Source organism: Leuciscus leuciscus (genome assembly GCF_965113295.1).
Source record: "Leuciscus leuciscus genome assembly, chromosome: 19".
NCBI lineage: Eukaryota > Metazoa > Chordata > Actinopteri > Cypriniformes > Leuciscidae > Leuciscus > Leuciscus leuciscus.
In genome coordinates this window covers 1,077,045-1,091,486 of record NC_138743.1, presented here as the reverse complement: position 1 = coordinate 1,091,486, position 14,442 = coordinate 1,077,045, and the positions used below count along the sequence as shown (strand labels likewise).

The window sequence follows — 14,442 nt, the reverse complement described above, 5'->3', positions numbered from 1 at the left end:
CATATCTGTGAACGGGTATTTTAAAAAGAGTTGCCTTTAAAAAACCAACACAATTATATTCTTCCGAGTCTCAATGTCGTCCATTTCATTCATCTCGCGCTTATGAATCCTACTATAGCGAAGGCTCACATTCATCTTTTGAATATTAATTAGATCATGCGTGCGGCGACCGTTGCTGGATTAATAATTAAAGGGACAGTTCACCCAAAAATGAAAATTCGGTATCACTTAGTCACCCTCAAGTTGTTCCAAACCTATGAGTTTCTTTATATATATAAAGATATTAAAAAATATATTTTAAAGAATGTTGGTAATCGAACCATACTATGGAAAAATACTATGGAAGTCAACTGTCTGGTTACCAACATTGTTTAAAATATATTATTTTGTGTTAAGCAGAAGAAAGACACATTTTCATGGGCCAGTTGCATAAACATAGCCATTAAGATCTGGTATATGACGTCTATCAGTTATTCAAAGGCCATTCAGTCTTTTCAATATCAAAATAAGCCAAGTTTTTATGTAACTGATTTAAACAAGTTATGAACAGTCTTATAGAAAAACAAACTGTTGTCTAACTTGTAAGACTAGTCTTAGCGGTTTATGAAACCAGCCCCAAGACATTCTTTTATCTTGCTCAATTTATATTTAAGTTCGACATATAACTTTTTTCAGAATAAGACATGTTTTACACATCTGCAGTGTTGGGTAAGTTAATTTTAAAATGAATATATTACAATATTGCATTACTCCCTTAAAAAGTAATTGTGTTGCGATACATTACTTTTGCGTTACCTTTTCTCATCTGACTTTTCATCTAACTTTTTGTTTTTGTTTTGTTTTACATATATATATATATACACACACACACATATGTTTAATTCAGTTCTATTTCCTAATCCACCCACCTTTTGTCTGCCATTACTTTTAGTTGAAATAAATTAAACTTCCAAACAAATTTATTTGAAATATGTTTGATAACATCTTATTCTCTATAGCATCCTATAGAAACTTGATTTCACAGTTCTTCTCAAAAAATAATAATTCACAGGTTACGAAGAACTTACTTAAAATTCCCATTACCTCCAAAAACCAAGGAAATCCATTTAAAAATTATAAATGGTGTATATCCATCCAGTAAATTTGTACAACGAAGATTTGGATTTGAAACTAGTAATTGTGTTTTTTGTGATAATATTGATCATTTATTTTGTCATGTGTGTATAGGCTTTATGGCTGATATTCATGACTGGCTTCTTTACCCAAAGGTTCCTCATCTCGAAGTCTTCTCTCACAAGGACATTATTTATGGACTTGTTATGGAAAACAACAAAGAGGATTTTTTGGTTAATAACATCCTTATTCTAGTTAAATTTTATATAGCCTACACAAATCAAAATTTCTGAAAGTGAAACCTAAGCTAAGCTCTGTGTATTTCACAATGAGTTTATTTCTTATACAAATGCCCTTAAAATGATGAAAAGTAAAAATGCGAAAAAAAGTTTAGCTATAATAGAGGAATATGACTTGAAAGTAAACCCTAGACCCCCCCCCCCTTCATTTTTTCCCCTTTCTTTTATTTTCTTCTTTTCTGTAATGCACGTTTGCACCTGATCCTGTTGTCATAGTGTAATTATATATTTTCGTTGCCATGTTGTTTGTACATGACATATTGTTTAAAAAAAAGGGGGAAAAAAGTTATATTTCCTTGTGGAAAGCTGTTGCAGTTCTTTGATGTGTGATGTTGCTGTTTGCTGCATAGTGGCCAATGCAGATAAAGAGCCCATAAAACAACGTATATTTACACACACACACACACACACACACACACACACACACACACACACACACACACACACACACACACACACACACACACACACACACATATATATATGAACATATATTATAAACACAAACGCAACTACCACCAACACTGTTATTATGTGTAATGCGTTATAAAATATATTTCGATCTGTACAGAGAAACCTAAATGATTAATTCATAGGTATTAACTTAGCTTTATATAAATATATAAATGAAACCAAGGAGACTAGCTTATTTTAATGTGTAATCAGTTCAATGGCAAATGCCAGTCTGTTGAACATTAACTACGACATACTGACGCAGTCACTATCCGTCCAATGGCGAAACACGCCTCATGAACATTAATCAGCAGAGCCTTCGCCATAGTAGGAAGCGAACGCCAAATGGCGCAGTGCGCGTGAGCTAGTGATGGGAAGTCCGGCTCTTTTCAAAGATTCGGCTCTTTTGGCTCGGCTCCCTTAGAAGAGCCGGCTCTTCAAAGGCTCTTCATTTAGTATCACTCGGAGCTTTAACTATTTTAGTCCAATCTAGCAATTGTGAATGATTTGTGTGTTGGGAAGCAATTTTTTATTCAGTGTTTTCATAAAAGCCTTATTTTTTATGCATTTGTTTGTTACAAAAAAAATACACAGTTACTATTATTTAAAATTTTAATACAACTTTAATTGAACAATTGAACACAGAACCACAGCAAACAAATCAAATATATAAAGGCAAAAAGTCTTAACATTAGCATTTAAACTATACTCGCTCTCTTCGGAGCGTGTGTCCCTATGGTGTGATCGTAGTCTGTCCTCCCATGGGATTGGCCGCATGGTGTGCCCCATCCAAATAAAGATTCGGCTCTTCTCGTTCGTTACAAAGAATCGGCTCTTTGGCTCGTTCGCGAACGACACATCACTAGCGTGAGCGAGAAAGCGGAAGTAGCGGCTGAAGCGGGTCCGCACCTTTTCCGGTAATACCGAGAGGAGAAGCACCACGACCGGGACCGAGAGAACCAGGACCGGAGAGAACCGAGCCGGGCCGCGCGATATACGAGGTGAAGCGGGGGTCACGTTCAGTACGCGTACGGAAACTAACGTACGAGAGTAAAGTTAGTTGTGTTGGACACCCCTCCCTTTTCTCATCCGCTTTCTCTTGTGTTTCAGGGACAGAAGAGGGGAAAGAGGAAGAGAGGGTTTGTTTGGACCAGAACCAGAACTGATGATCTGAATTGTGTGTGAAGGGAATGAGCGCGAGCGAGCGGCGACCCGACAGTCGGTACACAAGAAGGAAGTCAGAAAGAAAAGGCCTATTTTTGTTGTTTCTTCATGCATGTTGAGGTCTGCTCAGTGCAAACTCACAAATCCCAACTGTATTAGATCCAATTTTTTTTTTTTTTTTAAGGAAAAGCGTTGAGTCATATGTATTTTTGTGAAGCTGCAGGACCAAAAAAACACACTTTTTGCAACATACATACTATATATGCACAGCCAACAAAATGGGGAAGATGCTTTCCAAGATCTTTGGCAACAAGGAGATGAGAATATTAATGCTCGGACTCGATGCGGCAGGAAAAACGACGATTCTTTACAAACTCAAACTGGGACAGTCGGTCACGACCATCCCGACCGTCGGGTTCAACGTGGAAACCGTGACGTATAAGAACGTGAAGTTTAACGTGTGGGATGTTGGCGGTCAGGATAAGATCCGGCCCCTGTGGCGACACTATTACACCGGCACACAAGGACTGATCTTCGTAGTGGACTGTGCGGATCGGGACCGGATCGACGAGGCCCGACAGGAGCTTCATCGCATCATTAACGACCGCGAAATGCGCGACGCCATCATCCTGATATTCGCGAACAAGCAAGATCTCCCCGACGCCATGAAGCCGCACGAGATCCAGGAGAAACTCGGTCTGACCCGGATCAGGGATCGCAACTGGTACGTTCAGCCGTCCTGCGCTTCGACGGGCGACGGACTCTACGAAGGGCTCACCTGGCTCACGTCCAATTATAAATCATAATGCGAGTCAAAACTTAGAAGCAATTAACCAATAACTCGTTGAGTTTTCTTTTCTTTTTCATATGCCCGTTCTTTGCTTTCTTTCAGCACTCTGTATAATCCTTCTGTTACGTCTCGAATGTTCGTAAAGTAGTGCCGTGCGACGATTAATCGCGATTAATCGCATCCGAAACAAATGTGGTGTTTGCATATGCATGTATACATTTAAGATTTATATGTAAAGAATTTATATATAATATAAATGATGTATAAATATGCAAATATTTCTTAAATATATATATGCATATGTGTATTTATATATACTCAATAATATTATGTGAGTAGAAACTTGTATTTTGGATGCGATTAATCGTCGCACGGCACTGCCGTAAAGTATTACTTAATTCAGAAGCTGTGGGAAGGTTTGTTTTTCGTTTTGTTTGTGTTTTGTCTGAAGATCCAGTTGTTCTAGTCCTGAAATGGCAGCTTGTTTGTTTACCTCTGTGCCATCATCACTTATATACCGAATGTATGAGAATAGCTGCAGTGCCGAGCATTCAAATAAACACCAAACCAAGCAGAACCCGTGTGTTTTCCATGAAGATGCTGAGCGTTTGAGTGCATTGCAACACTTTCCCCCTGAGCTGCTGGCGATGGAAAGCCAGGAGAATTCTGGGTAATGAAAACAAGTCTTTCTGAACTAACCCGTCTATGAGAACCGGTCCCGGTCCTGGTTCTGGTGCCGGTTCTCTCTAAACTGCTCCAATCACACCGAGCCTCTTATGTCTCATGATAAATTAATGCTCTGTTTTATTATTTTGACTTCTATGTTATGCTGAAGAAATAATAAAATCTGTATATATATATACATCAAGTATAATGTGATTATATCGTCTTGACTTGGAAGAACGTGCCAGTGCCTTGTTGGTGAAACCAGAACTGCTTGTTTCAATGTTACAGTTTCGGAAGTGTTTCACTGTCGTCACGTCAAGAATGTCGTGAGTTTTGTGTGGGATGTACGATAGATCGCCCACCGTATCGGTATCGGCCGATATATGTTCATTTTTAATGTTATCGTCCTGATGAGAAGATGTGGTCGATATATTAAAGCTGATAAATAATGTATTATTTCCTTCCGCTGAGACGCTTCAGTTTCGCATTTATTCAAACATCATGATTTAAACCCGAAACCTAAAAGTCGAGTGTTCATCGGAGGCGTTCATTTTGTGGTTGAAATTTTAAAAAGTAACAAATTCTTCCCTCTCGTGTCAATTTGACCCCTTTAGGAATGAATGGAATTCTTCAGTTCACATGGAAAAACCTAAAAATGCTCAAAATTCAAACTAAAACTGCTAAAACTTTACCAAAAAAAAAAACGTTATAATGTGTATCAGAATGCATACTGAAGAGTACTGACTTTAGGACCCAGAGGAACAGCTCATTTGCTCCATATAGAGTCATGAAATATCATATATTATTATATTCCTCCACAAGAGGTCGGCAAAGACTCCCGATGTAAGATATTCTGAGCTGAGTTAAAAGGGTTTTGCATGAAATTGTGAGTTATTTTGAATTTAAGTTGAAAGAATGAGAGGAATGTGCTTAAATTACTATTTATTTTATTATTTGTTGATCAAATCTAGTAATTTAAAGGTAAATAAAAAAATTGCTTTGAAAAAAATATCAATAAAATAAGGACAAAACATTTTTAGTATAATTTTAGGGATTTTAATGGTGAGACTTTTGGTTTTTGTAATCAGGCTCTCAAAAAATATATAAAATTTGTATTCAGAGTTATTGGGTAATATATCGGTTATCGGCTTTACAATATAAAGAATTATCGGTATCGGCCGAGATGTTCATATCGGTGCAAAAACTGTGTGTTGGTAGAAGGCTTGTATTCATATCTGATATTGTGAGGTGAATGAATCATGACTTCTGTGTTTCACGTCTGATAAGAGTGTTAGTTGATCATCAGATGTTCTCCAGAACGCAGGTGTGTCTGATAAGAGTGTTAGTTCATCATCAGATGATGTGAAGATGATGTTCTGCAGAACACAGGTGTGTCTGATAAGAGTGTTAGTTCATCATCAGATGATGTGAAGATGATGTTCTGCAGAACACAGGTGTGTCTGATAAGAGTGTTAGTTCATCATCAGATGATGTGAAGATGATGTTCTCCAGAACGCAGGTGTGTCTGTAAAGCTGCTGAATAATGAACATCTCACAGTTAAATGCAGTTTCCTGGCACGCATCTCCAGTGTTTTCATAACTCATGTCTGATTGACTAATGCATCATGAGAACAGATTCTGCTCACATTTAACCCCGTAATTTAAAGTCAAAAATAAGAAATGAATGTTGAGTTTAGAATTAAGACTGTGATACATTTTTCAGACACACTTGGGAAAAATTTGCACACACACACACACACACACACACACACACACACACACACACACACACACACACACACACACACACACACACAAAAGGTTAATTGGTTTATTTTCTCAATGCAACACGTGATTTCTTACTATGGTTGGATTTTGCTGTGAATTGTGACCCTGATGACGTCAATTTTAACACTTTATGTCAAGAAGGCTCTATGTAAGGAGACATGTCATAAAGTCCATCATTTTATCTCTTAAAACTCATCTTTGATCACCAAAATGACACATTTGTTAAAAAAGTGTTAAAAAAAACCTCTTCATGCCTTAAAATATCTTGAATGTAACTCGACACCCTCGCCTCATTTAGTATGCGCGGTTCTATGAATATGCAAATGAGCCCCGCCTCCACTCACTCACTCAGCTCAGAGATCCACTGGTTGACGATCACACGTTGATCTGATTGGTTACAAGGTAGTTTGTGACGTCAGAAACACCAGCGATTTCAAAGTGTGTGTTTGAGACTGTCTTTGGTTCACTGCAGTTTTAAGGAGGAAATACTCAGCAATGGTGTCGACTTATGAACTTACACATGGTTTGTCTTAAAGCATATTAAAAACACCACATAGACACATAAACTACATTAAAAGCTGGATTTACTCCACAGGGGGACTTTAAAAGTAATTAATTAAAACTATAATGTTACCCTGTGCTGGGATGCTCCTCTACATGATCCTTTATGGGTCAATATTGAACCTTTTTGCATTATTATCAGTATTTTGAATTTTGTCTCATAGATCTGTAGAAACGGCTCCTCCTATAGTGTGTGTTATAGTGTGTGTGTTATAGTGTGTGTTATAGTGTGTGTGTTATAGTGTGTGTGTTATAGTGTGTGTTATAGTGTGTGTGTTATAGTGTGTGTTATAGTGTGTGTGTTATAGTGTGTGTGTTATAGTGTGTGTGTTATAGTGTGTGTGTTATAGTGTGTGTTATGGTGTGTGTTATAGTGTGTGTTATAGTGTGTGTGTTATAGTGTGTGTGTTATAGTGTGTGTGTTATAGTGTGTGTTATAGTGTGTGTTATAGTGTGTGTGTTATAGTGTGTGTGTTATAGTGTGTGTTATAGTGTGTGTTATAGTGTGTGTTATAGTGTGTGTGTTATAGTGTGTGTTATAGTGTGTGTGTTATAGTGTGTGTGTTATAGTGTGTGTGTTATAGTGTGTGTTATAGTGTGTGTGTTATAGTGTGTGTTATAGTGTGTGTTATAGTGTGTGTTATAGTGTGTGTTATAGTGTGTGTTATAGTGTGTGTGTTATAGTGTGTGTTATAGTGTGTGTTATAGTGTGTGTTATAGTGTGTGTGTTATAGTGTGTGTGTTATAGTGTGTGTTATAGTGTGTGTTATAGTGTGTGTGTTATAGTGTGTGTGTTATAGTGTGTGTGTTATAGTGTGTGTTATAGTGTGTGTGTTATAGTGTGTGTTATAGTGTGTGTTATAGTGTGTGTTATAGTGTGTGTGTTATAGTGTGTGTTATAGTGTGTGTTATAGTGTGTGTTATAGTGTGTGTGTTATAGTGTGTGTTATAGTGTGTGTTATAGTGTGTGTGTTATAGTGTGTGTGTTATAGTGTGTGTGTTATAGTGTGTGTTATAGTGTGTGTTATAGTGTGTGTGTTATAGTGTGTGTTATAGTGTGTGTTATAGTGTGTGTTATAGTGTGTGTGTTATAGTGTGTGTTATAGTGTGTGTGTTATAGTGTGTGTTATAGTGTGTGTTATAGTGTGTGTTATAGTGTGTGTTATAGTGTGTGTTATAGTGTGTGTTATAGTGTGTGTGTTATAGTGTGTGTGTTATAGTGTGTGTTATAGTGTGTGTTATAGTGTGTGTTATAGTGTGTGTTATAGTGTGTGTGTTATAGTGTGTGTTATAGTGTGTGTTATAGTGTGTGTGTTATAGTGTGTGTTATAGTGTGTGTGTTATAGTGTGTGTGTTATAGTGTGTGTTATGGGGTGTGTGTTATAGTGTGTGTTATAGTGTGTGTGTTATAGTGTGTGTTATAGTGTGTGTTATGGGGTGTGTGTTATAGTGTGTGTTATAGTGTGTGTGTTATAGTGTGTGTGTTATAGTGTGTGTTATAGTGTGTGTTATAGTGTGTGTTATAGTGTGTGTGTTATAGTGTGTGTTATAGTGTGTGTTATAGTGTGTGTTATGGGGTGTGTGTTATAGTGTGTGTTATAGTGTGTGTGTTATAGTGTGTGTTATAGTGTGTGTTATAGTGTGTGTGTTATAGTGTGTGTTATAGTGTGTGTGTTATAGTGTGTGTGTTATAGTGTGTGTTATGGGGTGTGTGTTATAGTGTGTGTTATAGTGTGTGTGTTATAGTGTGTGTTATAGTGTGTGTTATGGTGTGTGTGTTATAGTGTGTGTTATAGTGTGTGTGTTATAGTGTGTGTGTTATAGTGTGTGTTATAGTGTGTGTTATAGTGTGTGTTATAGTGTGTGTGTTATAGTGTGTGTTATAGTGTGTGTTATAGTGTGTGTTATAGTGTGTGTTATAGTGTGTGTGTTATAGTGTGTGTTATAGTGTGTGTTATAGTGTGTGTTATAGTGTGTGTTATAGTGTGTGTGTTATAGTGTGTGTGTTATAGTGTGTGTTATAGTGTGTGTTATGGTGTGTGATATGGTGTGTGTGTTATAGTGTGTGTTATGGTGTGTGTGTTATAGTGTGTGTTATGGTGTGTGTGTTATAGTGTGTGTTATAGTGTGTGTGTTATAGTGTGTGTTATAGTGTGTGTTATAGTGTGTGTTATGGTGTGTGTTATAGTGTGTGTTATAGTGTGTGTTATAGTGTGTGTTATGTGTGTGATATGTGTGTTTTGTGTGTGTTATGGTGTGTGTTATAGTGTGTGTTATAGTGTGTGTTATAGTGTGTGTTATAGTGTGTGTTATGGTGTGTGTTATAGTGTGTGTTATGGTGTGTGTTATAGTGTGTGTTATAGTGTGTGTTATAGTGTGTGTTATAGTGTGTGTTATAGTGTGTGTTATAGTGTGTGTTATAGTGTGTGTGTTATAGTGTGTGTGTTATAGTGTGTGTTATAGTGTGTGTTATGTGTGTGATATGGTGTGTGTTATAGTGTGTGTTATGGTGTGTGTTATAGTGTGTGTTATAGTGTGTGTGTTATAGTGTGTGTTATAGTGTGTGTTATAGTGTGTGTGTTATAGTGTGTGTTATAGTGTGTGTTATAGTGTGTGTTATAGTGTGTGTTATAGTGTGTGTGTTATAGTGTGTGTTATAGTGTGTGTTATAGTGTGTGTGTTATAGTGTGTGTTATAGTGTGTGTGTTATAGTGTGTGTTATGGGGTGTGTGTTATAGTGTGTGTTATAGTGTGTGTGTTATAGTGTGTGTTATAGTGTGTGTTATGGGGTGTGTGTTATAGTGTGTGTTATAGTGTGTGTGTTATAGTGTGTGTGTTATAGTGTGTGTTATGGGGTGTGTGTTATAGTGTGTGTTATAGTGTGTGTGTTATAGTGTGTGTTATAGTGTGTGTTATAGTGTGTGTTATGGGGTGTGTGTTATAGTGTGTGTTATAGTGTGTGTGTTATAGTGTGTGTTATAGTGTGTGTTATAGTGTGTGTGTTATAGTGTGTGTTATAGTGTGTGTGTTATAGTGTGTGTGTTATAGTGTGTGTTATGGGGTGTGTGTTATAGTGTGTGTTATAGTGTGTGTGTTATAGTGTGTGTTATAGTGTGTGTTATGGTGTGTGTGTTATAGTGTGTGTTATAGTGTGTGTGTTATAGTGTGTGTGTTATAGTGTGTGTTATAGTGTGTGTTATAGTGTGTGTTATAGTGTGTGTGTTATAGTGTGTGTTATAGTGTGTGTTATAGTGTGTGTGTTATAGTGTGTGTTATAGTGTGTGTTATAGTGTGTGTTATAGTGTGTGTGTTATAGTGTGTGTGTTATAGTGTGTGTTATAGTGTGTGTTATGGTGTGTGATATGGTGTGTGTGTTATAGTGTGTGTTATGGTGTGTGTGTTATAGTGTGTGTTATGGTGTGTGTGTTATAGTGTGTGTTATAGTGTGTGTGTTATAGTGTGTGTTATAGTGTGTGTTATAGTGTGTGTTATGGTGTGTGTTATAGTGTGTGTTATAGTGTGTGTTATAGTGTGTGTTATGTGTGTGATATGTGTGTTATAGTGTGTGTTATAGTGTGTGTGTTATAGTGTGTGTTATAGTGTGTGTTATAGTGTGTGTTATAGTGTGTGTTATGGTGTGTGTTATAGTGTGTGTTATGGTGTGTGTTATGGTGTGTGTTATAGTGTGTGTTATAGTGTGTGTTATAGTGTGTGTTATAGTGTGTGTGTTATAGTGTGTGTGTTATAGTGTGTGTTATAGTGTGTGTTATGGTGTGTGATATGGTGTGTGTTATAGTGTGTGTTATGGTGTGTGTTATAGTGTGTGTTATAGTGTGTGTGTTATAGTGTGTGTTATAGTGTGTGTTATAGTGTGTGTGTTATAGTGTGTGTGTTATAGTGTGTGTTATAGTGTGTGTTATGGTGTGTGATATGGTGTGTGTTATAGTGTGTGTTATGGTGTGTGTTATAGTGTGTGTTATAGTGTGTGTTATAGTGTGTGTTATAGTGTGTGTTATAGTGTGTGTTATAGTGTGTGTGTTATAGTGTGTGTGTTATAGTGTGTGTTATAGTGTGTGTTATGGTGTGTGATATGGTGTGTGTTATAGTGTGTGTTATGGTGTGTGTGTTATAGTGTGTGTTATAGTGTGTGTGTTATAGTGTGTGTTATAGTGTGTGTTATAGTGTGTGTTATGGTGTGTGTTATAGTGTGTGTTATAGTGTGTGTTATGTGTGTGATATGTGTGTTATAGTGTGTGTTATGGTGTGTGTTATAGTGTGTGTTATAGTGTGTGTTATAGTGTGTGTTATAGTGTGTGTTATGGTGTGTGTTATGGTGTGTGTTATGGTGTGTGTTATAGTGTGTGTTATAGTGTGTGTTATAGTGTGTGTTATAGTGTGTGTGTTATAGTGTGTGTTATAGTGTGTGTTATAGTGTGTGTTATAGTGTGTGTTATGGTGTGTGTTATAGTGTGTGTTATAGTGTGTGTTATGGTGTGTGTTATAGTGTGTGTTATAGTGTGTGTTATGTGTGTGATATGTGTGTTATAGTGTGTGTTATGGTGTGTGTTATAGTGTGTGTTATAGTGTGTGTTATAGTGTGTGTTATGGTGTGTGTGTTATAGTGTGTGTTATAGTGTGTGTTATGGTGTGTGTTATAGTGTGTGTTATAGTGTGTGTTATGTGTGTGATATGTGTGTTATAGTGTGTGTTATGGTGTGTGTTATAGTGTGTGTTATAGTGTGTGTTATGTGTGTGATATGTGTGTTATAGTGTGTGTTATAGTGTGTGTTATGGTGTGTGTTATAGTGTGTGTTATAGTGTGTGTTATGTGTGTGATATGTGTGTTATAGTGTGTGTTATAGTGTGTGTTATAGTGTGTGTTATAGTGTGTGATATGGTGTGTGTTATAGTGTGTGTTATAGTGTGTGTTATAGTGTGTGTTATGGTGTGTGTGTTATAGTGTGTGTTATGTGTGTGTTATGGTGTGTGTGTTATAGTGTGTGTTATGGTGTGTGTGTTATAGTGTGTGTTATAGTGTGTGTTATGGTGTGTGTGTTATAGTGTGTGTTATAGTGTGTGTTATCAGGTGTGTGTGTTATAGTGTGTGTTATAGTGTGTGTTATGGTGTGTGTGTTATAGTGTGTGTTATAGTGTGTGTTATTATAGTGTGTGTTATAGTGTGTTATGGTGTGTGTTATAGTGTGTGTTATGGTGTGTGTTATAGTGTGTGTTATAGTGTGTGTTATAATGTGTGTTATAGTGTGTGTTATGGTGTGTGTTATAGTGTGTGTTATGGTGTGTGTTATAGTGTGTGTTATAGTGTGTGTTATAGTGTGTGTTAAAGTGTGTGTTATAGTGTGTGTGTATAGTGTGTGTTATAGTGTGTGTTATAGTGTGTGTTATAGTGTGTGTTATGGTGTGTGTTATAGTGTGTGTTATAGTGTGTGTTATGGTGTGTGTTATAGTGTGTGTTATAGTGTGTGTTATGTGTGTGATATGTGTGTTATAGTGTGTGTTATGGTGTGTGTTATAGTGTGTGTTATAGTGTGTGTTATGTGTGTGTTAGTGTGTTATAGTGTGAGTATAGTGTGTGTTATGTGTGTGTGTTATAGTGTGTGTTATAGTGTGTGTTATAGTGTGTGTTATGGTGTGTGGTATGTGTGTGTATGGTGTGTGTGTTATAGTGTGTGTTATAGTGTGTGTTATAGTGTGGTTATGGTGTGTGTGTTATAGTGTGTGTTATAGTGTTGTGTTATATTATAGTGTGTGTTATATTATAGTGTGTGTTATAGTGTGTTATGGTGTGTGTTATAGTGTGTGTTATAGTGTGTGTTATAGTGTGTGTTATAGTGTGTGTTATAGTGTGTGTTATGGTGTGTGTTATAGTGTGTAGTGTGTGTTATAGTGTGTGTTAGTGTGTGTTATGTGTGTTATAGTGTGTGTTATGGTGTGTGTGTTATAGTGTGTGTGTTATAGTGTGTGTGTTATAGTGTGTGTGTTATAGTGTGTGTTATTGTGTGTTATAGTGTGTGTTATAGTGTGTGTGTTATAGTGTGTGTGTTATAGTGTGTGTTATAGGTGTGTGTGTTATAGTGTGTGTTATAGTGTGTGTGTTATAGTTTGTGTGTGTTATAGTGTGTGTGGTTATAGTGTGTGTTATAGTGTGTGTGTTATAGTGTGTGTGTTATAGTGTGTGTTATAGTGTGTGTGTTATAGTGTGTGTGTTATAGTGTGTGTGTTATAGTGTGTGTGTTATAGTGTGTGTTATGGTGTGTGTTATAGTGTGTGTTATAGTGTGTGTGTTATAGTGTGTGTGTTATAGTGTGTTGTGTTATAGTGTGTGTTATAGTGTGTGTTATAGTGTGTGTGTTATAGTGTGTGTGTTATAGTGTGTGTTATAGTGTGGTGTTATAGTGTTGTGTTATAGTGTGTGTTATAGTGTGTGTGTTATAGTGTGTGTTATAGTGTGTGTGTTATAGTGTGTGTGTTATAGTGTGTGTGTTATAGTGTGTGTTATAGTGTGTGTGTTATAGTGTGTGTTATAGTGTGTGTTATAGTGTGTGTTATAGTGTGTGTTATAGTGTGTGTTATAGTGTGTGTTATAGTGTGTGTGTTATAGTGTGTGTTAGTGTGTGTTATAGTGTGTGTTATAGTGTGTGTTATAGTGTGTGTGTTATAGTGTGTGTGTTATAGTGTGTGTGTTATAGTGTGTGTTATAGTGTGTGTTATAGTGTGTGTTATAGTGTGTGTTATAGTGTGTGTGTTATAGTGTGTGTGTTATAGTGTGTGTGTTATAGTGTGTGTTATAGTGTGTGTGTTATAGTGTGTGTTTATAGTGTGTGTGTTATAGTGTGTGTGTTATAGTGTGTGTTATAGTGTGTGTTATAGTGTGTGTGTTATAGTGTGTGTGTTATAGTGTGTGTGTTATAGTGTGTGTTATAGTGTGTGTTATAGTGGTGTGTTATAGTGTGTGTTATAGTGTGTGTGTTATAGTGTGTGTTATAGTGTGTGTTATAGTGTGTGTTATAGTGTGTGTTATAGTGTGTGTTATAGTGTGTGTTATAGTGTGTGTTATAGTGTGTGTGTTATAGTGTGTGTGTTATAGTGTGTGTTATAGTGTGTGTTATAGTGTGTGTTATAGTGTGTGTTATAGTGTGTGTGTTATAGTGTGTGTTATAGTGTGTGTTATAGTGTGTGTGTTATAGTGTGTGTTATAGTGTGTGTGTTATAGTGTGTGTGTTATAGTGTGTGTTATGGGTGTGTGTTATAGTGTGTGTTATAGTGTGTGTGTTATAGTGTGTGTTATAGTGTGTGTTATGGGGTGTGTGTTATAGTGTGTGTTATAGTGTGTGTGTTATAGTGTGTGTGTTATAGTGTGTGTTTATAGTGTGTGTTATAGTGTGTGTGTTATAGTGTGTGTTATAGTGTGTGTTATAGTGTGTGTTATGGGGTGTGTGTTATAGTGTGTGTGTTATAGTGTGTGTTATAGTGTGTGTTATAGTGTGTGTGTTATAGTGTGTGTTATAGTGTGTGTGTTATAGTGTGTGTGTTATAGTGTGTGTTATGGGTGTGTGTTATAGTGTGTGTTATAGTGTGTGTGTTATAGTG

At 36.5% G+C, this 14,442-nt stretch overlaps 1 protein-coding gene across 2 annotated transcripts; it reads left to right on the top strand.

Moving 5' to 3' along the window:
- The first annotated feature begins 599 nt into the window (after positions 1-599).
- arf6a (ADP-ribosylation factor 6a) lies at positions 600-4,681 on the top strand. 2 transcript variants are annotated; one of them, XM_082148556.1, is made up of 2 exons: positions 600-708; positions 2,976-4,681. In XM_082148556.1, exon 2 carries the CDS (start codon positions 3,308-3,310, stop codon positions 3,833-3,835), a length of 528 nt encoding a protein of 175 aa, XP_082004682.1. In that variant the 5' UTR covers positions 600-708; positions 2,976-3,307; the 3' UTR covers positions 3,836-4,681. The 2 variants fall into 2 exon arrangements, with proteins under 2 accessions (XP_082004682.1, XP_082004681.1); XM_082148555.1 differs by lacking the exon at positions 600-708 and adding an exon at positions 2,710-2,866.
- The last annotated feature ends 9,761 nt before the right edge of the window (positions 4,682-14,442 follow it).

Coding starts and splice junctions, on each gene's coding strand:
- arf6a (XM_082148556.1), top strand. CDS start 3,308: ATGGGGAAGATGCTTTCCAAGATCTTTGGCAACAAGGAGATGAGAATA.